Here is a 21,906-nt window from a genome sequence, read left to right as displayed (position 1 = left end):
GTATGGAATATATATCGTGTGTGTACAATATTGCCAAGATCCATCCTTCATTCATACTCTGAGCTTGTGGGTTATTTAGAACTTATTCATTTGATTTATTTGCCTATCCATCTATCATCTACCTATCTATCCACTTATAGAATACCTAGTATGTGCCAATAATTCCTGATTTCTGCCCTTGAAGGACTGATGACATTATAGCATAATATATGCAAAAGAATAAACATAATTCAAGGATGAAAACACAAAGAAGGGAATGCATAACTACTCAGAGCTATGAAAGGGCTTCTGAGCAGGGGGATAGTAAATTGTTTAGGTCTTGACAGTGATGAGCTGATAAAGTGGGGCACACGTAAGGATAGAGAGATTGAACTGCCTGTGGAATGTTGGGGGAACTCCATGTAGCATTGTTGGACTTCAGGGTACAGTGTGGTTGAATAAAGAAAGAAAATAGTGGAGCAATATGCAAGGATATAATTTTAAATGTTTTAAAAAAGATCAGAAAATCTGAACTGTAATGTCTAAATCCTTAAGACCTATAAAAGAGAATACTCAGATGTCTGGCTTGAGCAACGATCACTCTAAGAGCAGGATAGAGGTTGGTCCATAGCCATGCTGCCTAGTTTGGTATACACTAGCCACATGTAGTTAATGAGCACCTAAAATGTGGCTTGTTCCAATTGAGATGTGCTGTAAGTATCATCATTCACACTACCTTTTGAAGCCTTACAGAAAAAAAATGGAAAATTTTTCATTAACAACTTTTTTACATTGATTATATGTTAAAATGATAATAGCTTGGATATATTTGGTTAAGTAGAATATGTTATTAAAATATATGATGAAATTATATATAATTAAAATATTCTATTAAAATAATATCCACTTGTTTTATTTTACTTTTTTTTGATGTAGCTACTAGAAAAATTTAAATTTGCATGACTTGCAGGATATTTTTATTGGAGAGTGCTGGTCTAGAGTGCTGCCAGAATATATTCAGAGAGAACTAAATAGAATGCTATTCATTAATTAATGCATTTATTCAACAAATATTTAATGAGTGCCCACTCTGTCCAGACATGTTTTCAGGCACTTGAGAAACATCAGTGAATAAAACAGACAAGGATCCCTGTCCTTATAGAGCTTGTACCCAACAAATGGGGATAGACAACAAAAAATAAATATAACAAATTGATAAATTACATAATATGTTAGACAGGGGTAAATGCTATAGGAAAAAGGTAAAGTAGAGTAGAATAAGAGGATTAGGGGTGGTATGGGGTTACAATTTAAAATGGGGTCATCAGGGCAAGATTCTTTGAGAAGGTGACATTTGAACAAAGAATTAAAAGAGATGAGGGCATCTACGGCCATGCCACCCTGAACAAGCCCAATCCCATCTGATCTTGGAAGCTAAGCAGAGTCAGGCCTGGTTAGTACTTGGATGGGAGACCACCTAGGAAGACCAGGTGCTGCAGGCATAAAAAATAAAAAAATAAGAGATTGTAAACTGACAAGGTCCTTGCAATCTGTGAGGTCAACCAAGAGTTGCCTCACCCAAAAATAAAATAAAATAAAATAAAATAAAATAAAATAAAATAAAATAAAATAAAATAAAATAGATGAGGGAGTGAACCATGGAGATGTTAGAGTGAAGAACATCCCAGGTAGAGGAAACAGCTAATGCAAAAGCCTGATGTGTCTGAGGAAAGAACAAAGAGGCAGTGTGGCTGGAGAATAATGTCACAGGGATGAGATAGCAGAAGATGAAGTCTAAGAGGTAATGGGGCAGGGTTGGGGAGGAGCCTTGAAAGCCACTGTAATGAGGGAAATGAAGGGCATCATTATTTCAGGGTTTTGAGCAGAAAAGTGACAAGATTTAATTTATGTTTTAAATTGATCACTCTGGCTGCTTGGTTGATAATAGACTACAGAGGGACAAAAATAAAAGCAGACAGATGAGTTTGAAGGGCATTGTGGCTTCCTAATAAGATGCCAGTGGCTCAGATTAGAGTAGAAGCAGTGTAGAAGGTGCACAGTGGTGGAATTCTGGGCATATCTGGAGTTAGAACCAATAGTGATTTTTCTGGGTGTAGGCTATGAGAAAAAGAGAGGAATGAGAAGAATCAAGGATGACCACAAGAAATTTGGCCTGATGGGTAACATAAGAGGTTAGATGTGGGGGAGAGACTTGAGAGTTCGATTTATTGAAATAAGCCAGATAAGAAGTGTCTAAATCAAGACACTAAAAACAGGGGTTACAACAACAAGGGTACATTTGAGAGATATTTAGAAAACTTATATAATTGTTAATGCTTCAATGTGGGAAGCAAGGGAAGAAGAGAAGTCAAAGATAATATCCTAGTTTTTGGCCTAGGTAACTGAGTAAGCAGAAGCGTTATTCACTGAAGAAGAGAAGATAGAAGGAGAAGAAACTAAAACTGATGGCAAGAGTTGGAGGGATTCTCCATTAACTACATGCAGATAGAGTTGGATTCACCTAATGGTACAAGCAGGCTTCTCTTTGTTAAATGGAGACCATCTAATACAGAAAACAGATATTTATGCTTTCTTCATTGTCTGCTCCAAGACTTAGGGTGTGTATAAAATGAATAAGTTCTGTAAGAGTGTCAGAGCACCTTTTCTATGTTTGCTCCCTAGGAAATATCTTCTACACAAACTGATCAGTGATTCCCAGAATATAAGTGGGTAGGAGGTTAGAGCAGGGGCTGGTGGGGATGCAGAATATTCTGAGTGTACTGTGGGCTGGGAGAAACAGGAAGAGGAAAGGCTGGGAGATGTTAAATCTGGTAGCACTGTATTCTGGGATTCTTTCTTATGCTGCTCTCTACACATTCAGAGGTTCAGAGAATCAGGAAGTGTTTGGAAGAGAAGATGCTGTCTTTCTAAAACAAAGGTATATACCAGGTAAAATGCTAGGTGGGATCTGTATATTTCAATCTACCCTAAATTATAGCTCTAAGAAGGGGCATTGGTCATGACAGGAATGGAAAGAGAGTAGAGTCATAGATAATTGTCACATGCCATTTGTTAACAATCATTGAGTTAGAACAGATGTCTTACCATGCCTAAAGATAATTTTTTAAAAAAGATTTTTATATAAGTACAGAACAAGGAAAGGAATAACATCTTAAAGACTAAGAAGAACACAGTTCTGAAAATGGCCCATTACTGGAACTAGAAAAAACGTAAAGAAAGTGGTTTTACATCAACGATAAAACAGTTTCTGTAATATAGTTGCAGGAAAACAGACTGAAATAAAAAAGCAATAGGGAAGTAAAAAGGATGAGATGAAGAAGGACTGTTAGGATATTAAAAATGTAATAGTATAATTAAATCTTCATTGGAAGCATAGGAAGGAGAAGCAATATTACACACTATTAAATTAGTATTGATGAAGATAAACTTGAAAAGCTTGCCTACAATGTAGAGAAAAAGGCCAAAGAGATGAAAAAAATGTGTGAGCACATAATAGATATGGGGTACAGGGAACCGATTCCAGCTAATCATTGCTCTTGGAATAGAGCAGAGCTATGAACAAAACCATATAAGAGAAGAAAAATTTTCTAAGCAGAAGAAAGAATATGAATATTGAATGTAAGGGCTCGCTGCATTCTATTAAGTGAACTGAAATCCTTTAGATACAGTACATCAGTGAATTAAGAAACTGAAGTGGGGAGAAAAGACAAGTCAGAAGAAGTTTTAATAGAGCTATTCTAAAGGCAAAGCTCTGAGTAAATGACAGTAAATGAATGACTTAGATATCTACAGGAACCTGTGATGTCCCATAGTTAAACTGATCATAATTTTAGTTTAATTGTGTAAATGCATGAACTTCACCACCTTAATGAGAGGCTGGCTTCAGGTAAACAGAGCACAGAAAGAGGCCATCGAGTGATCAACAATGATGAGCATGAATAGGGGCAGAAAAGGTGCTAGAGTTATCCCCAGTTCTCAAGGGAAAAATAATATATCGACTGAAATAAACTTGTTTCCTTTGGAAAAAAGTAAGTATAAAAATATAATAAGAACAAGATGACAGGGGCTTTCTTTTGGTGACCAGCCACTTAGGAATATATGAGGAAATGCATGAAATGAGACAGAATTTGTTTAAGAAATTAAGTTCCAATGACTCTTGAATAGGTAACACTGTAAGACAAAAGAAACCAAAGAAAGTTAGTATAACCTGCAACCATTTCTCTCAACCATTCATCTCTTTTGGTTTTGAAGATGGAAGGGAATTGGGCTGGAAAGGACAGGAAAGGAATGGAAAAGGAGGAGATGGCAAAGAGAGAGAGAGAAGAGGTATTCTAGGGGATTTTAGCATCAGTGAGAGAGAGCTGACCGACCCTGAAGCTGAGGCTGTGCCGTTCTGCTGAGATAGCTCTGCCTTAACTTTTTGAACTGTTTCTGATGATACTAGGGCCCCTGGAAGAGCATGAATAATTTTTGAACCTCAATTGTGATCCTTCCAGTTCTCTGGAAAGGGGTCGCTCCCACTCTCTCTGTGTCCCTTGCAGGAAGGAGAGATTGAAAAGATGTCACTCACCTGGGCAGCAGTGCTATGGAGCTTAAGCAGCCCATTCTCAAGCCGCTCCATTTTGGTCTTGAGCTCTTTTCCATTCCTGCGCAGCAAGCTCTGGTAGAGTCTGATGAACTCCAGAAATGATTTGGGAGTTGTGTAGTTGTAGCGCTGCTCGTTGCTCAGATAAGACTGGGATGTTTCATTGACACTTGTGTGGACAAAAGCCATGAACTTGCTAATTGACTGCTTGATTGTGGGCTAAAATCAAAGAGCAGGAAATAAAGAGATAGTCTGACCATGAAGACTGGAAATGACTCCCTCACTCCCCCATTGCTTCATCACACGGAAAGTTATTCCAACAACTCTATCTAAGCCTGAACTTGAACCTTAAACTCCTGGACATGGAGTTCCTTGTACCTTGAGGTGGAAAGGATGTTGAGGAGTGTCTCCCTTTCCCTCTCACCTCAATACCCTCAGTGTTCTGCAAGAAGCAGAGGCTGACAGATTCCAACGCCTGCTGAGGCCACTCGTGAAACCAGTCAATGGCTGTGCAGTTCACAATGGCTGGGAACTTCCTGCTGCGGACCCTCAGCTTGTTCCCCACAGGGGAGAAACAGAGAGTCACCTGAAAAGTCAGAAGGGTGGGAGAACCAAAAAGGTATCAGAGAAGTACTCATAAAAAAATATAGCCTTGGATTCTTAATTTCCTAGAAAATCGAGAAGCACTTCCAACAGAGATGAAAATCTGTAAATGCTAGCCAGCCTTTTTAGCAAAGGAAGGAAGAAATCTGAGCCTGCACAAGGCATGAAACAGATGAAAAGGACAGCCTTGCAAAGGTTGAGAAAGGCACTGCACCCTCATTCCCAACTCCAAAGACAATCAATGAGGACAGCTGTGTCCAAAACATCCATAGAGACTCCCATGAATCATCTCTGGGCCTGTCTACCTTGGGCAGTGAATTCTTCTATACCTTCAGTTGTTGTCGGACGCGATCTATAAAGAACTTCCAGCAATTCTCTCTGTTGTCAACCAGACCTTGGCTCTTGACTTCATTTCTCACATTGCTTATAATGTTTTCAACTTCATCATCAGAGTAGAGATCTGGGATCTCTCCTAAGAAGAAATGGAGTACGGATGGGCAGCTTTAGCATCTCCCTGCATGATGCAATTGTACATGATAAATTATGTACCCTTGGGACACAGGCCTTTTGGTTTTTAGATCATGTTCTATCACTCTTGCTGGTGAAACTAGACAGACACTGTATCTACTCCAAACCCGGGGCAGGAAAATAATATGTCAAAGAATGAAACAGGGTGTATAGCACCCTCTTTTCCTGGGTTGTTAACTGGTAGCACAAGAGCTTTCAATTGTCTTTTCCTCTTTTACTTAAAGCATGTATTCACTGATTACTATTATAGAAATTGTGTTTATAAGGAGCTTAATATTTAACAGGAGAATTAAAGCAGATATAAAATAGCTATAAGACTTGGTGAAAAATCCATGAGAAACATACAAATAAGTCCATATATTTATGAAGAACATGCTATCACCTTTTATTAAACAAAAAGGAGAGAGAGCAGGGGTGGCTTCATGGAATTTAGTGTCAGTCTGACATCTAACTCATTGGCAAAAAGATGAAAATTTAAGAACTATTATTAGGAAAACTGGAATCTAAACAAAATTATGCTTGGACTCTTATATTTTACTGTACACTAGGAAAAATTCCAAGTATATCAATGATTTAACTATTAAAAAAACATAAAATGATAGAAAAATGAGGGAAATACTTTTATAACCTCTGAATGAGGAAGGACTTTTTAACTGTAACTCAAAATTGATGTGTTTAAAAGAAAGATAAATTTGACACATGTAAACTGAAAAATTTTATATAAAAATACATAGTGAGAACCCATAGGCAAAGTATAACAGCAACAACAACAAAACCCCCAAAAAAACAATTAAGAAAATATGTTTTCCAAAGCAGACATACAAATAGCTAACAGGTACATGAAAAGATGCTCAGCATCACTAATCATCAGAAAAAAAACAAATCAAAAGCAGAATGAGATATCACTTGACACCTGTTAGAATGGTTATTATTAAAAAAAACAAATAACAAATGTTCATGAGAGTGTAAAGAAAAAGAAACCCTCGTACACTGTCAGTGAGATTGTAAACTGGTATGGTCACTATGTAAAACAGTATGATGATTCCTCAAGAAATTGAAAATAGAACTACCATATGATCCAGCAATCCCCTTTCTGAGTATTTACCCAAAGGAAATGAAACCATTATCTCAAAGAGATATCTGTACTTCCATGTTCATTGCGGCATATTCACAGTAGCCAAGGTTTGAAAATAACTTAAATGTCCATTAATGGAAGAATGAATCAAGAAAATATGGTGTATATACACCCAATGGAATATTATTCATTCTTTAAGAGGGAAACTCTATCATTTATGACAACATGGATGAACCTTGATCATATTACATTAAGTGAAATAAGTCAGACACAGAAAGACAAATACTGCATGGTATCACTTAAGCGTGGATTCTAAAAAAAAAAAAAATTCGAACTCATGGAAACAGAGAGTAGAAAGGTGGTTACCAGGAGGTGAGATGTGGAGAAAACGGGGATAGGTTGGTAAAAGGATTCAAACTTTTATAAGTTATAAGATGATTAGTCTGATGATCTAATGTATAGCATGGTGACTATAGTTGATAACATTGTATTGTATAATTGACATTTGTCAAGAGGGTAGAACTAAATGCTCTCACCAAAAAAAAAGGAAAACATGTTAATTCAGATTATACTTAAATAGCTAATCTCCTTAAAATATAAAACTCTCTATAAACAAAGGAAAAGTTCAATAATTCAACAAAAAAAATGGGGTGAAGGATACAAAAAGAGTTCACAGTACAGAAAATACAAATGTGTCTTGAATATATGAACGAATGCTTTACCTCACTTGTAATAAAAGAAATGCACATTGGAACTAGGCTTACTTTTTCATTTGTATAAATCAGATTGGCAGACATATGAACAAACACTCAACCTCATTCCTAATAATACAAATATACTTAAAACTACTTCTAATTATTATTATTATTTTTTTACCAGATATTATTATTTTTTACCAAAATCTGAAAGTTTGATAAAATACTGTATTAATAAGGCAGTATATGATGAATAAAAATTTTTTAAATCTTAACTAAATATATAAAAATAAATATATAATGACCAAGTAGGGTTTATTCTTGAAATGTAAAGATGGTTAAATACTAGAAAATATAGAAAAATAATTTACTATATTAATAGATTAAAAAATAAAACAATATAACCATCAAAATTAATGAGTAAAATTTCTAAAAACTGTTAGCAAACTAGTAGTAAATTAGATTTCTATTAATCTAATAGTATATAGCTATACCAGACCCAAAGCATACATCGTATCTAACGATGAAATACTAAAATATTGTCTTTCAAATCAAGAACAAGATAAGCATGAAAATCATATTTTCTATTCAACATTATATGGAGGTCCTAGACTATGCAAAAAGTCAAGGTAAAGAAATGAAATGTATGGGATAGTTAAGAAAATAATAAAGTTATTATTGTTAAAAATCTAATTTTCTACATAGAAAATCTCAGAGAATATACATATAAACAATCAGAACTCATAAGTGAGTTTTATAATGAGGCTGCTGGATACAAAATCAAAATTGGAAATAAAATGGCATTTATGCAAAAAAATGTTATTTTTAAAGTTATTTAGAATACCAATAAAAACTGTAAGGCAGGCAGTCATAAATATACAAAAAGATGTGCAAGATCTTGATGTAAAAATTATAACATACTATTGAAATATATAAATAAATAAATAAAACTCTAAATAAGTGAAAAGAAATATTGTGTTTATGGGTGGATGATTCAGTGTTACCAGTATCACAAAGATACAATTCCAATAAAAAAATCAAATGAGTTTCTTTTTTGATCCTGGCAAATATATTCTAAAAATTATATAATAGAGGAAAGGGTAAAATAGAGTCATGATATTTGTGAAGAACCAGAAGGAGAGATTTGGATTTGCCTTATTAGAAATCAAGTCTCCTTGTAAAACTGTTAGTTAAAACAATGTGAAAGTGATACTGGGGTAAATAAATAGAACAATGAGTGAAACACCTAGAAACAGATCCAGATATAAACAGGTAATTGATAATAAAAATCAGTGTACACATAAGTAATGAACTAATCGATAAGTGATGTCATGCTAATTCAATATTAATATTAAAATATAAAATTAGAACACCATACAAAAATATATTCCAGGTGAATTAAAGGCATGAATATGAAAAGTAAAATTGTAATATTTTAAAAATAAAATATAGGAGATTATTTTTATGGTGTTAGATAGGACAAGATTTTTGAAAGAGCACAAAAAGCACAAAGCATAAAAAAGATTGACGTTTTATAACATGTAAACTAAATCAGCAGACAAAAGTCAGATACAGACTTCAAAAAGATATTTACAATCCATATAATGAACAAAAGGTTAGTACTGGGGATATGTAAAAACACTTACAAACCCATAAGAAAAGATAAAGAATCCAAGAACCAAAGGGCAAACTATATAAACAGGCAACTCAGGAGAGGAATAGCCAATAAATATTTGAAAGGATGCTCCAAGGTCATAAGTAATAAGGAAAAAGAAAATAATGATATTTCACTTCATACCTGTTGGCAAAAATTAATATATCAGATAAACTGAATGTTTGTGAGGTTAGGAAGAAATGGGTAATGGTCAGAGAGAAAAAAGGTATCTCTACTGGTCAGAGAATAAATTTGCACAACTACTCTGGAGAGCAACTTGGTATTTTTTAGTAAAGGTGAAATGCACAAACCAGACAATTTAGTAATCTATGTTTTGGGTACCTATTGTAAAGAAACTCTTGCATATGCACACTGAAAGTTTCTACTTTGCAATGTTCATAATTGCATGGGTGTTTGTTTTTTTGTTTTCTGTATATCTAAAATAATTTGTAAAGAAGTATAAAAAACATAAATGGGTGATAGGAATGTGAGAACTGTGAGAAAGTGTCAGAAATGGAAAGAACAGATAGAATAGAACAAAATTCTGAATTAGGAATCAGAGGGTAGGCACCTGGCTCAGATGGAAGAGTTGGCCTTGGAAAGGAGAAATAGTTATATGAAAAGAAAGGAGAAAACTGCAAAGAACTGGAGACAGACAGGGAGGTAGGTGTAAAGATAGTTGTGAAGCTGATACTAAATGATGCAAGTTTTCTCAATGAGAGAAATGAGATTGAGGGAGGTAAGAATGAAGGAAGCACTGGTATATATAAAATCTGAAAACACTGGATATGATGTGGTTCACTCCAGGATATTCTATGGGTCTCAGAAAAACTCTTTTACATTTCCAATACAAGGTTTTAGGTAGGTATTGAAGCTATATGGACCTGGACTTATATACAAGCTCCCCTTTAAAGTTCTCCAAATCCACATATTTCTTCTTTCCTCCATAACCAACAATGAAATGTTAGCATCATAGAAATGTTAGAGATGGCAGAAGCCATTAGAGTCACCCTACCAATGCTACTTCCTTGTAGACTTGGGTGAGGTCCCCAAAGAGGGGTGGTTTGGCAAATGGTCTATAACTAATCAGAATGATGAAAATTATAATTCTATTCATTATTGAGGCTGCTTCCTCAAAATACTATATATGGAGAAAATTCATGCCAACTTTTCAACAAATATCTGGCATACAAATTCAGCCAGTTTACTAAGAGTTTTATACTAATTAGATTTAATCATTTAAAAGGTCAAAATGAAAAATTATCATAAAAATGATCATTTACTTTTTTCCTTAATTGAGCCAACTTGATTTAATTTCTATTCATTAAGATATTTCATAGCATGCATATAAAACAATCTGTTTATAACTTGTCAAAATTAATATCTTATTAATGGAATAACCCACTTCAACTTCAATTGATAAAAATAGAGGTCAGAGAAAATGCTAGGAAAATGAAATGATATTTAGCTTGTGTTAGGATTCAAAAAGTTCATGACAGTCTTAAAAAGAGAAACAGTCCAATAGAATTGGCAGAAGCCACATTCGTCTGACTTAAGGGGCTGATGGTCTATTCCTTTCTCCTTTACTTCTCTGATATCTGCACTTCCTTATCTATTAATATCTTAGATCCCTCCAGTGAGAAATTGAGTTAGTTCCCTTTGGTATCATTTTTAACAATAGAGTGTGCATCCTTCACTTTTCTCTTATTTGAAATATGTAGCTTTTATGTTCTTTTAGTATTTTATGTATAAGATCACAGATATTGAGGAAACAAACTAAATCTGACCCTCTGCCTCTCTTTTGTATGACCTGAAAGCTAAGCATGGTTTATTCAATTTTTAATGGTTGTAAAAATTAAAATAATATTTAATGACAAGTGAAAATTACAAAGTTTAAATTTTAACATCCATAAATAAAGTTTTATTGGCCACTCTTTCATTTAGGTATTGTCTAATTATTTTCTCACTATGGTGACAGAGTTGAATAGTTGCGACAGAAACTGTGCAATCTGCCAAACTGAAAATATTTATTTCTGACTCTTTATAGAAAGAGTATGCTGACCTTGGTTTATGTGAAACCCTTAGTGCCAAGATGTTGAAAGCCTTCAGGCCATTGAGAGACTTTTTCCATGTTTTTATGATGGTAGTGCTTTTTGTCACAAGATCCCAAGAACCAATAAGAAGGTCACCAGATGGAATATCCGGGGATAAATATCTCTTGGGAGCAAAGTTTGCATTTTCAGACTTGTTCCTTCAATTTCTCCTGATAATATTCCTTTCACTTATTGTATGATATAGGTAGTCATGCTGAAAGCAGATAACTGAACTGCCAGAGGGAATTTTGTGATGTGGCAGATGCAGAGGTTATTTAAATATCCGAAAAGTTTCCTCCTGAGACCTTAAGTTGGGAAACTCTATTTCTGTCTCCAAGTGCTTTCAGGCTCCATGTGGTCATTAACGTGTCCTAATATTTTGTAAGTCAGACTAATCATCCATCACCTTCTCTTTGTTAGTCTGGGCCTCTCAGAGGTTAAAATTACTTTTGGTGAAGAAGATCCTGATCGTATAAGATGGTTCAGTTAATGGAGCTGGGTGATAAAAAGGGCAAAGTTAAGGGTTAGATTCTCCATGAATCAGTTAGTGGCACACAGGCTTAAGGGCTTTGACTCCATCTAGGCCTAACATTTTTCAAAATCATTTCTCTGGTCTCATAGGAGAAAAATCAAGGGAGTGTAGGGACTATCTTAGTACTCCTGCCTCTCTCTATATATGGCTGGAAAACTTCTTTAAGCACATATCCAACAGTAATATCTTATATGTAAGATAGCACATCATTCTCATGATGTTCTATACCTCCGTTTAACAAATACCTCTTGAAGGCTAATTATGGACCAGGAGATACATTAAGTGCTGGCAATATTAATGATGAAAACAACACAGTCTCTACAGAGGGTTTTAATTATATCGGTATTATTTTATTTCCTAAACTGGATGGTAGGTATTTAATCTTTATATTTTGTATCACTGGATTATTTAATAACAAAAATTTAACCAACGACAGTCTCTGCCTTTCAGAAGTTTACAATGTTGTTTCAATACAATGGTGGTATGTACAACCACTGAGTGTTATAGAAACATGGAGGGATGTTTCTCTCCTTCCTCAGGGTGACAGTGGATCAATGAAGATTTCCTACAGAGATAACATCCAAGATAAATCTTGTAATCTAGTTCCAGGTAGAAGTTAATTCAGACAAAGAAGGAGAATGGCATTAGGTTCAAAAGGAACAGTGTAAGTAAGGATGTCAGGAAACAGCACAGTGTGTTATCTCAGGAAGCCAGGAATTACTAGATTATAATGGAGGACGTGAGGCTAGTAGGGAGGGAAGGAAGCAGATCAACAGCAACTTTATTTTTTATTTTACAAAAGTGTCCTATCCTGCATTCAGTTAGCAACTAATGTAGGAATTATAGTTTAGCTAGACCTTTTTGGAAGCAGTAAGGTGAACGGATTGGAGGGAGATTGTCTGGATGTAGGGAGATGAGTTAGGAAGTATCTGCATTTGTTCAAGCAAAAAATGAAAAGATCACTGGTAGCCATGATAGAGAAGATATGAATTCAGAAATGGTTAAGGGGTAAAAATTGGTGGCAATTGATTATCTCTTGGATGTAAGTAGTGAGGGATAGGTTAGCAATGTAGAAGAATGCACAGAGACTTAGTTTCAAATAACTTGAATGAGAATTTAGTATCATGATGAAAAGAAGAGGCCGATTACACAAGCATCTTTTTGCATTACTCTTTTGGCATTTCTGTTTGGCAGCTAGAGAACCAACCAGGTGCTGGTTTAAATTTCCACTGTCTGTAGTTTGAGAATGGTCTAGTGAACAGATCCAGTGAGACCATAAAGTATGCTTAGGAGATCTGGTGCATGCTTGATGGGTTCTCTTTTGCCCCACACTTTGTCTTTTTTCCTTTCAGGGAAATTGGGCCAAAATTTAGCTTATGTAAAGCATAGATGGACCATCAGGAAATCTAGTTCCGGCTACTTATGGGAGAAGAACAATCCAATGCCAAGTCTGTTACAAATATTTCCAGATTCCACATTCTTGTGTGATATGTGCAGGCCACTAACATGTCAATCTCTGATCTAATCTTAAATACGTTGGAGATGAGGTCATCCTTTCATGTTCTATATACCAAAAGAAGATTTGGACCAAATATTTAAAAAATCCTGGTTCAGAGATAGAGAGGTTATGAGAGAGGTTATGACTTTATGAGAGAGGCCATAATTGGTTATAAACTATTCTAATAGATCACATAGAGGCTGTATGATACTCATTTTTGAGCACAGTACTTACTGACTAGAACATGAGAGCTTAATAAATAGTTTTGATATGAATAGAGAATAATCCAGTCATGTCCAGGGAAGAGAAATCTTGAATTTGCAGTAAACAATTAAGCTTTTTGAAAAGCAAAAGGAAAGTCCTAAGATAAGATCCCAAAGTAAAATGGGAAATCTGGCAGAGTTAGGTAAAGAAGAGATGCCACACCTGGAGCAGATTAAGTCCTCTTAGCTGGGACTGCAGTAAAATGGGATTTCTGAAATGCTGGAAAGCTGGAGGCAGCAGTGTTATGTCAGAAAGCCAGGGAATAATTCTATTTTCTCCCTGTAGTTTAGGATGAGAACTTGCTGATATTGAGTTTGGTTCAAGAACCAAGAGAGAACAAATTTTGCAAGAATTTTTTTTAAATACCTGAGTTTAACGGCCAGTGTACATTCTTCAGGAATTATTATATAGGGCAATAAGTACAGGGAAAGAATGAAACTTTTCACATTCAGCAATGGCAAACATTTCAGCCATAGTTTCACCAGCAGCTGCATGACCTCCATTAAAAATTCTGGTAAGCCAAGGAAAATGATCAAAGATATGCTTTATTTGCTCTGACCCGGGTGGCCACCCTACTTCTTATACAATTATGAATCTTTTGTTAATTAGGGCAGGATTTGATCACTTTGTGTGTAAGATTTTTTCCTGTCAATCTATAACCCACCTTGAGATGCAACTGGCATAATGAAGAATTCTGAAATGTTTAGTTGGTGTCAGAAGTAAGATTCACGAGCTGAGTTTCCATACAGGTTTGATTTAGGAAATGATATCAGGAAACCAAGGGATGAAACAGTGAGCTAAAGAAGTGTGGGAGGAAACCAGATAGCCTGTGGTGTGAGATTATTAGGTCACTGAGGAAGATGTTTTTTGGAAAGAGCTGAATCAGTGGAGTTCACTCATAGTTCTTTTATCGTCAACCTAATAGGACTTGTAGATAATCAGATAGAGATGAGATAATGAGTTAGTGGCAAGGTAGCCTAATGTATAGTTTCCTAGTCTCTACTGTGTTATGCAAGAATAAAACGACTACACAATCCCATAAAATTGAAAAACTGATGGATGGGGAGGTTCTAAAGGATCCCCGTACCTCTGCCTGGACTGGTAGTCAGTTAATTTCTAGCCAAAAATTATTTATTTGACAGGGAAAACTAGAACAAAGATATGTTCTATTCTCCTTGTCAAAGTAGTTAAGAAAAAAGAAAGATTAGAAAAGTATTACTTTTAATTGTATATACATTTTAATATGCGTGTGTAAATCTTGTTTTTTATATAGAAGCCTTAAAAGGGAAATATGAACTTGAAACTCCATGACTTTGAGGCAGGCTGATTGTATTAAATTTTCACTGGATAGGGCTTCAGAAATTCAACTGCACTTGGAAAAAAGTTGTTTTCTAAGTGAAAAATTTAAAAATATTTAATTGAGAAATAAAATAAAATATCAATTGGTAAAAATGTAACATTTTCTATGTCTCAAACATTATTTTAGGAGAAGGTGACCTGGCTGGATTGGAGCCAATTGAGGTAAAGGGTGAGGCTGGAAACACACCTGGCATCTCCAAAACTGTAAGTATCTTAGGATAAAATAGGAGCACAATTTTATTCTTTCTGATTCTTTTAAAAATTAGACTTTAGGGCGTAGCTTCAGGGGGGAATGGTAATTGGACCAATCTCTCATTATTTAGTAAAATGATAAAAGATGAGGCAATGTTACAGGTGACATACTGTTGTAGAAGATGGTAGGATGTTAAAAAGACAGTGTTTAGCAAAGGAAAATATTATTGGATTGGAGGAGAAAAGATATAAGAATTAGTAGTCAAACTCCTGGATATAAAACTAACTTATTTTGGGTAGGTTGGGAAAGAAATGAGACTTTGGGATCATTGTAATGCTTGGAGCCAGCACAGTAAGAACTTGGAACTCTGGTTCTCATCAGAAATAAGCAAGAGTTTGCTCACAGAGCCTGCTAGTGAGTAATCTGTTCAAGGACCAGTGGCTCTTCATAGATGTGATAGTAAAATGGCCTGGGGTCCAAGGGCACTCGACAATGATTCTGAAGCATTTAAGTTCCTAGGAATTATACAGCAGGACCCATCATGTAATATATATGGCATGAGATAGACTATGAAGAAATATATTATAATCACGGTCCTTGGACTTTATAAACTAAAGAGTATTCAGTCAAAGAGACAGAAGGAGGACTATAGAGAAATGAGCTTTCTGAAATGCTGGAAAACTGGAGGCAGATATTTTATTCAGGAACATTTGTGCACTATTTCCACCTCCCATTTTTAATTATCTCCCACCCCCCAACTTCCACTCCTAACCCATGGATGTTGCCATTTCCCCTTAAGAACTGGATCTCTGAAGGCAGGGTGTCCCCTCCCACACACTCGCTGTGTGCATCCGAGGTGCCAGGCACACCTGAGGGGCCTGGTGCACCCAAAGGGCCTGGCCTGTGGCTCCACCTGGGGCATGAACCCAGGAGCTTCTGCATGCAAAGCAGACATGCTAACCACTACACTGTGGAGCCATCCTACTATTTTCTTAACCCAGATTAAAAGGTGGTTTTGTAGATGCTGAATCTGATTTAAGAGCCAGGAAATCTCTATACTCCTTGTAATTAATATAAATGTATACACACTCCACCTTTCTGAAAATGTATAATTTATGTATGATATTGTCTTCTTAGGTTTATATATTTATATAGCTTGGATGGAGATTATATATATAATTTTTTCTAGAATGGTTGACATAAGTCCTGAATCTCCGAATAAATAAGAATAAATAAGGACAGTAAACTATCAAGATGTGAACTTTCCATTGAAGTCCAATCTTGCATTGATAGTGTCACAGGACTGTTGACAGCTCCTATCAAGTTATTAGGAAACCAAGGAAAACCATGAAGAGATACTGTTCCTGTTTCCATTTGGTTTCCATAAAGTTCTAGATCCTTGATTAATTGAATTGACAACCTAATCTTGCCCTATTCTATCAGTTTTGTGTGTGCATGTTCTCTGTGTAACTCTCTGTTGATACCTAACATACTTGAAATACTGCACACATTCTAATTTCTCTCTGTCTGAGATATGGAGATGTGGAAACAGCAGGCCTTTAACCCACTCTTCTATTACCAGACCTAGTCTCCCTAAAAGAGCTCGATGATTATTGTCCATTTTGCAATGAAATAAAAATGGAAGAGCCATAACACGGGCCCAGCATCAACCCTAGGACCTTGATGAATGAGTTCTCTGCTGTATCAGTTTTCTCCCTCATTTCTATGACCTAGCTTTTTTCACCGTGGACCAAGTCTCCACTTTAGAATGGCTTCAACTCCAGGGAGAATTTATTAGACATTCAAGTGCGAAGAGTCTCTTACCAGATGCCAAGAGATCATTGATGAACACAAGAAACTTCTCATCAGCCACTTGGGAATCAGTCATGAGAAACACCATGCTGAGATTTTTAACCCCGGCTTTCAGACACAAGCTGGCTAGGTCCATCTACAAAAACAATCAATATCAGAGATCTCTGAAAAGAGAGCTTTCTCAAAAGAGAGTCTCAACCACTTTTTAGGAATGGGGCCATTTTCTTATCTACTTTCAGGGGAAATAAAGCAAAATGGCAACAGGAGGTAGGGGGGAACTCTATCTTATACTGACAGAAAAATATGTCTCATTCCAAGGCCTCAATCTCAGTAGAGATGGCCAAATAAAATTAAATAGTGATGATCTTTAGTTCATACAACCACTGTGGCTCCTGTATTAGCTTCTAGAACTTCTGCTTTATACAAAGAAGTAACAGCTTTCCAAAGGACAAAGATATTCTCTTGTTTATCTGTGTTACTCATATCATCATAGAAGTGAATAGCCTGCCCCAGAAAGCAATGATTGCTCTTGGTCTTGACAGAAGAGTCATGTCAATTATCTGGGGCTACTGGACTGGGGAATGACTATATTTTATGGTGGCACTTCTAAAAAAGAGAACACAGATAGTGCATATGAGAATTTTGCATTTACAGAATGACCTAACTAAACTGTATATATCTCCAAGGCTGAGAACCACAGCCAAATCATCAAAAGCTGAGCTATGGTTTTAGAGCAGCATTGAGCATCACTGGGTGAGCGATTATGAAGGCAGGTGGGTAGGTATGGTTTAGTGTCTGCTAGAATTCTCCCAGGGACAGCAAGAGCAGTATCCTGATAGATGTTACATGTCTCTGTTGTGGCCATAGATAAAAGGGAGGGGATTGGACAAAATAACATTTGAAAGCTGTATATAATGCTTTTCTCCACTTTCCAGAGCTCCTAAGTGCCTGATCTCTGAAACGAGGAAATGCCATTGAAAGTCCCAGTGGCTGGTGGTCACTGAACTTGTCTTTTAAAATATGAATTTCTTATAAAGCTTAGACCACCTATGTCTACTAGAGCTGCTAGAGAGCTGTGTGCTGAATTTTATATATATGTGCTTCCAATTTGGGCAAGAGCTGAGGCTCCACAGATGTAACTAAAGCAGCCGAGGTCTCACAAACACAGACTTTGAGAAGGCCGGTGTTATCATGCTGAAACTAATGAGAAAAGAGCTCCTCATGTAACCAGCCCAGAACCTAAGAAGAAAATGGGTGGACAATTAAGCAGAGATTAATGGACAAGAGAATTGAAGGGCTGATTAAGGGTGACAGGGTGCTGATGGAAGGGTAGTTGAAGGAAGGTTGAGTCTCCTCCACACAGCTGCCTGGCCTTCTTACCTTGAAGTCTGGGATCTGGTAGCCTTTCCTCAGTGTGATCTGGAATACATCCATGGAGCTGATGAAAGCCGCAAGCCTTGTCAGACTCTGCTTGCCGCTTCCTCCTACGCCAACAAGCAATGCATTTCCCCGTGGGGACTCCAAGATACGATTGATGTGGCAGCTAAAGAGAAGAAAGCAGAAGCACATTGCTTCCATTAGACTTTCCTCCGTGAGGAGCATGCACAATGAGTGAGAACTGGACTCCTCCATGGAAACTCATCATGGGCTGGGCTGTGGGAAACTTGAGTTAAATTGTTCCCAGACTTGGCCTCACCTTCTTGCCCAAGTGGATTGAAGTTGCCACTGCTTTGCTTTATGTCAAAGCCTCTGGTAAACTAGTGGCAGTCGAGTAAGAGCTGAGGGCAGTCAGACAGGTTTGGAGGGGGCAGGTGATGGGCAAGAAGGAGAAGACCAGGGCTCATCCTATAGCTCCTCCCCAGCCAAACCTGACCCTGCCAAAATCTCTCTGCTTTTTCCTCACCTACCTGTACTTTTAGGTAAGAGGAGGGGGCAAGAATAAGAGAAAAGTAGAAGGTATACAATTAGAAAAAAAATCAGTTGAAGGATGGAGGACAAGAAGGAACAAAACAATTTGTTGCTCTTAGTAGAGAAGGAGCAAAATTAAAGTCAGCAGAATAATAAAGAGTCCTGACATAGCTCTTACCTCTCCTTCTTTTATCCTTTCTGGATGTTGATGCCCTTGTAATGAATATTTGTGGATTCTTAATGTCAACCTACAAGACGCCCACTTCTTTGGCTTCTGGAGTCTTTCCTTTGCAGCTATACTTACCATTATCAGTGCCCATGTTCTCACCCCAGCAAGGCAGAAATATTCCCAGGCCCCATGCCCTCCAGAGGAACCCATTCCTCCTGCTTCTCTTCAAATGGTACTCTTTCATCAAAGTGTCACAGCTCCTCCTTCAAGATACACCACTAATCTTCTCTTTGATTTTCCTTGGTACCAGCAAGAGTGATAGAACATGGCCTAAAAACCAAAAGGCCTGTGTCCCAAGGGTACATAACTTATCATGTACAATTGCATCATGCAGGGAGATGCTAAAGCTGCCCATCTGTACTCCATTTCTTCTTAGGAGAGATCCCAGATCTCTACTCTGATGATGAAGTTGAAAACATTATAAGCAATGTGAGAAATGAAGTCAAGAGCCAAGGTCTGGTTGACCTACATTCTTTATAAGAATGACTCCTATTCCCTTATCTTTTCTCTTCTTAAAAACAATGACTATTCATTATATACAAATGCATAAAATACAGAAAGAACTATAATTATAGTATTTAGCAATAAACACTATTGACATTAATTATATGTCCTTCTGAACTTTTTCTACTGTCTGTATGTTTATGAGTATAAATTATGTGTACATACAGTTATTATATTTCAAAACTCATATTTCTATTCTGTACATTTTCAAAACTAGGTTCACATTGCATACTGAACATAGTGTTTTGAAATAATTTTTGCATTTGGTAGTATACTGCGATTATTTCCCTATGCCACTGAGTAATCTGCTAAACCATACTTTTAATGGTGAAATAATAATTCTGTTATATAGAATAAGTTCCTTGTCTGCAATAGCCTACGGTTGGGTATTTAGGTGATTTTCAACATTTTCCAGCTATAAATAATGCTATATAAATATTTTTAGTTTATATCTCTAATTATGTTCATAGGATAAGTTCCTAGGAGTAAACTGCCAAATCTACCAGTAAGACAGTTTTTAAGGCTTTTGAGTTATACTAAAAAGCTCCAGAATGGTAGAACCAATTTATACTCTTCTTAAGTAGAATCGACCAAAAGATGAATCTATTATATTGGAGAATAAGAATATGTTAGGTTATGTTAGTTGAATTAAATTTGTTAAATCACTAAATTTGAGGATACATAACACAGTAATCAAGCTACTGTGGAGAAATGGATAAGGAGGAAGAGACAACAAGTGTTGGTGATCTTGTGATCAAAAGAGTGTACAGAACAAGAACTCAAGTAAAGTCCAACCGAATAGAGCAGAGGGTACATCTGAGATTGAATTGTATAGGATACAATCCTGTGTTCCTGTTTTTTGTTAATGATATTATAATGAGAAATTCCATATTCAAATTAAGTAATGGTAATTGGGTGTAGAGCAACTTAGGGTCTAGCTAATCTCAATTTGGAGGAAGAGCTTGAAGGAAGTTTCGGTGGGAGGGATTTGACATATCAACAAAATATGAGCATGTATGTTAAAGAGATTCTGTGGCTTAAAATTTTATTACTGAAAATTTCTTGTATTTATTGATCACTTGGTCATAATTAGCATCAATAAACTAAATGTCTGGGGGTCCTTATTACCTCATCTCTCCTATGGGATGCATTTGCTGTTTGAAAGAAAACCCTAGCAGAAGTGTAAGTGAGTCAGTAACTCCTACCTCAGGCAGGTAGGAGAGTCTTACCCCCATCCTGTTAACATTGGGTCTTACATATTTTTTAAATCTTTGCCAGTTTTGAAAATATTGTGGCTTAATTTTTAGTTCTTTGGAATTGAACATTTTTCTAATTAATAATTATGCATTTTTTCTTTTGTAGATTATTTCTCAAAATATTCCCCCAATTTATCACATTTATATTTTAGTTTTAATATTTTAGATGTATAGAAATTTTTAGATTTTTAACTTAAAGTTGTATGTCATTAAATTTATATAGTTAAACTTTATTCCTTTAAATCTTTGGGTTATTTATTGATCTACATTTAATCCTTTTTTGATTTTACTTTTTTACTTTATAGTTATTTTATTGTGATATTCGTACTCTGTCTTGTATCAGATAGATTTAAACTTATTGTGCTTCCTTATTAAACCACAGTTCTAGACATTGGAAAAGTATGTATACTTATCATACATTCTCTATAGTGCTAACACATTGAAGGTATTCTATACATTTTTGTGAAGCATAATGCATGCCTTATCATACCTTAGACTCAGCACCACATTTGGGGTAATGTATATACTTGTTGATAATGCTAGGTGAAGGGATCATATGCTTTGTGTCTACTTTAGATAATATGGTGCCTGATTACAATGATAGAAGGAGAAACTGTGGTGCTAAGATATCCAGGTCCTCTTTTCTGATTCAAAAAAGAGGGAGTAAGAATGGATTAATGAAGGAGAGAGGCAAGCATGGAGAAGGAAGAAGAGGAGAAGAAGTCAAACTGGGTTCTCTGGGTTGTCCAATACCCAGCTGTATTCTGGAAGGCCTGAACTCAGCTTAGCATGGTTCATGCTATTCAATGTCTAAATGGAAAATGCATCATTAGTGATGAAGTTTCCAAAGAAGAATGGTTAAGTTTGCAACTGTCAGCATTAGATTCCAGCTGGGGATTCATTAACAATCTCCGACGAGGGCAAAGGACTCTGCATTTAAATTACAAAATTTAAAAAGAAGATCAATATTCTAAAGGGCTGCTGGGCCAGAAAACCAAGGCAGTCTAAGTTAATTCATTACTGAATTTCTGGGAGATTAAAAACAAAAGCTGTAGATGTACCACAGCACAGCTGGAGGAAGCTGGCTTATTGAAGACTAAACACACACACACACACAC

At 36.1% G+C, this 21,906-nt stretch overlaps 1 protein-coding gene and 1 pseudogene across 1 annotated transcript in view; one reads left to right on the top strand and one right to left on the bottom strand.

The window, feature by feature from the left end:
- DNAH9 (dynein axonemal heavy chain 9) overlaps positions 1 to 21,906 on the bottom strand; it is a 327,356-nt gene that overhangs the window by 97,154 nt on the left and 208,296 nt on the right. The window contains exons 44-48 of the mRNA XM_023529851.1: positions 18,272 to 18,434; positions 16,904 to 17,027; positions 5,518 to 5,660; positions 5,010 to 5,171; positions 4,571 to 4,804 (exon numbers count right to left, since the gene is read on the bottom strand). Of these exons, the coding sequence (XP_023385619.1) occupies positions 4,571 to 4,804; positions 5,010 to 5,171; positions 5,518 to 5,660; positions 16,904 to 17,027; positions 18,272 to 18,434 (826 nt within the window). The remainder of the gene's footprint in view (positions 1 to 4,570; positions 4,805 to 5,009; positions 5,172 to 5,517; positions 5,661 to 16,903; positions 17,028 to 18,271; positions 18,435 to 21,906) is intronic.
- LOC111738920 lies at positions 1,363 to 1,481 on the top strand (annotated as a pseudogene).

This window comes from Pteropus vampyrus, unplaced genomic scaffold (genome assembly GCF_000151845.1).
Source record: "Pteropus vampyrus isolate Shadow unplaced genomic scaffold, Pvam_2.0 Scaffold44, whole genome shotgun sequence".
Classification (NCBI taxonomy): domain Eukaryota; kingdom Metazoa; phylum Chordata; class Mammalia; order Chiroptera; family Pteropodidae; genus Pteropus; species Pteropus vampyrus.
Note: the sequence above shows the minus strand (reverse complement) of the source record. Positions and strands in the feature narration are given on the sequence as shown.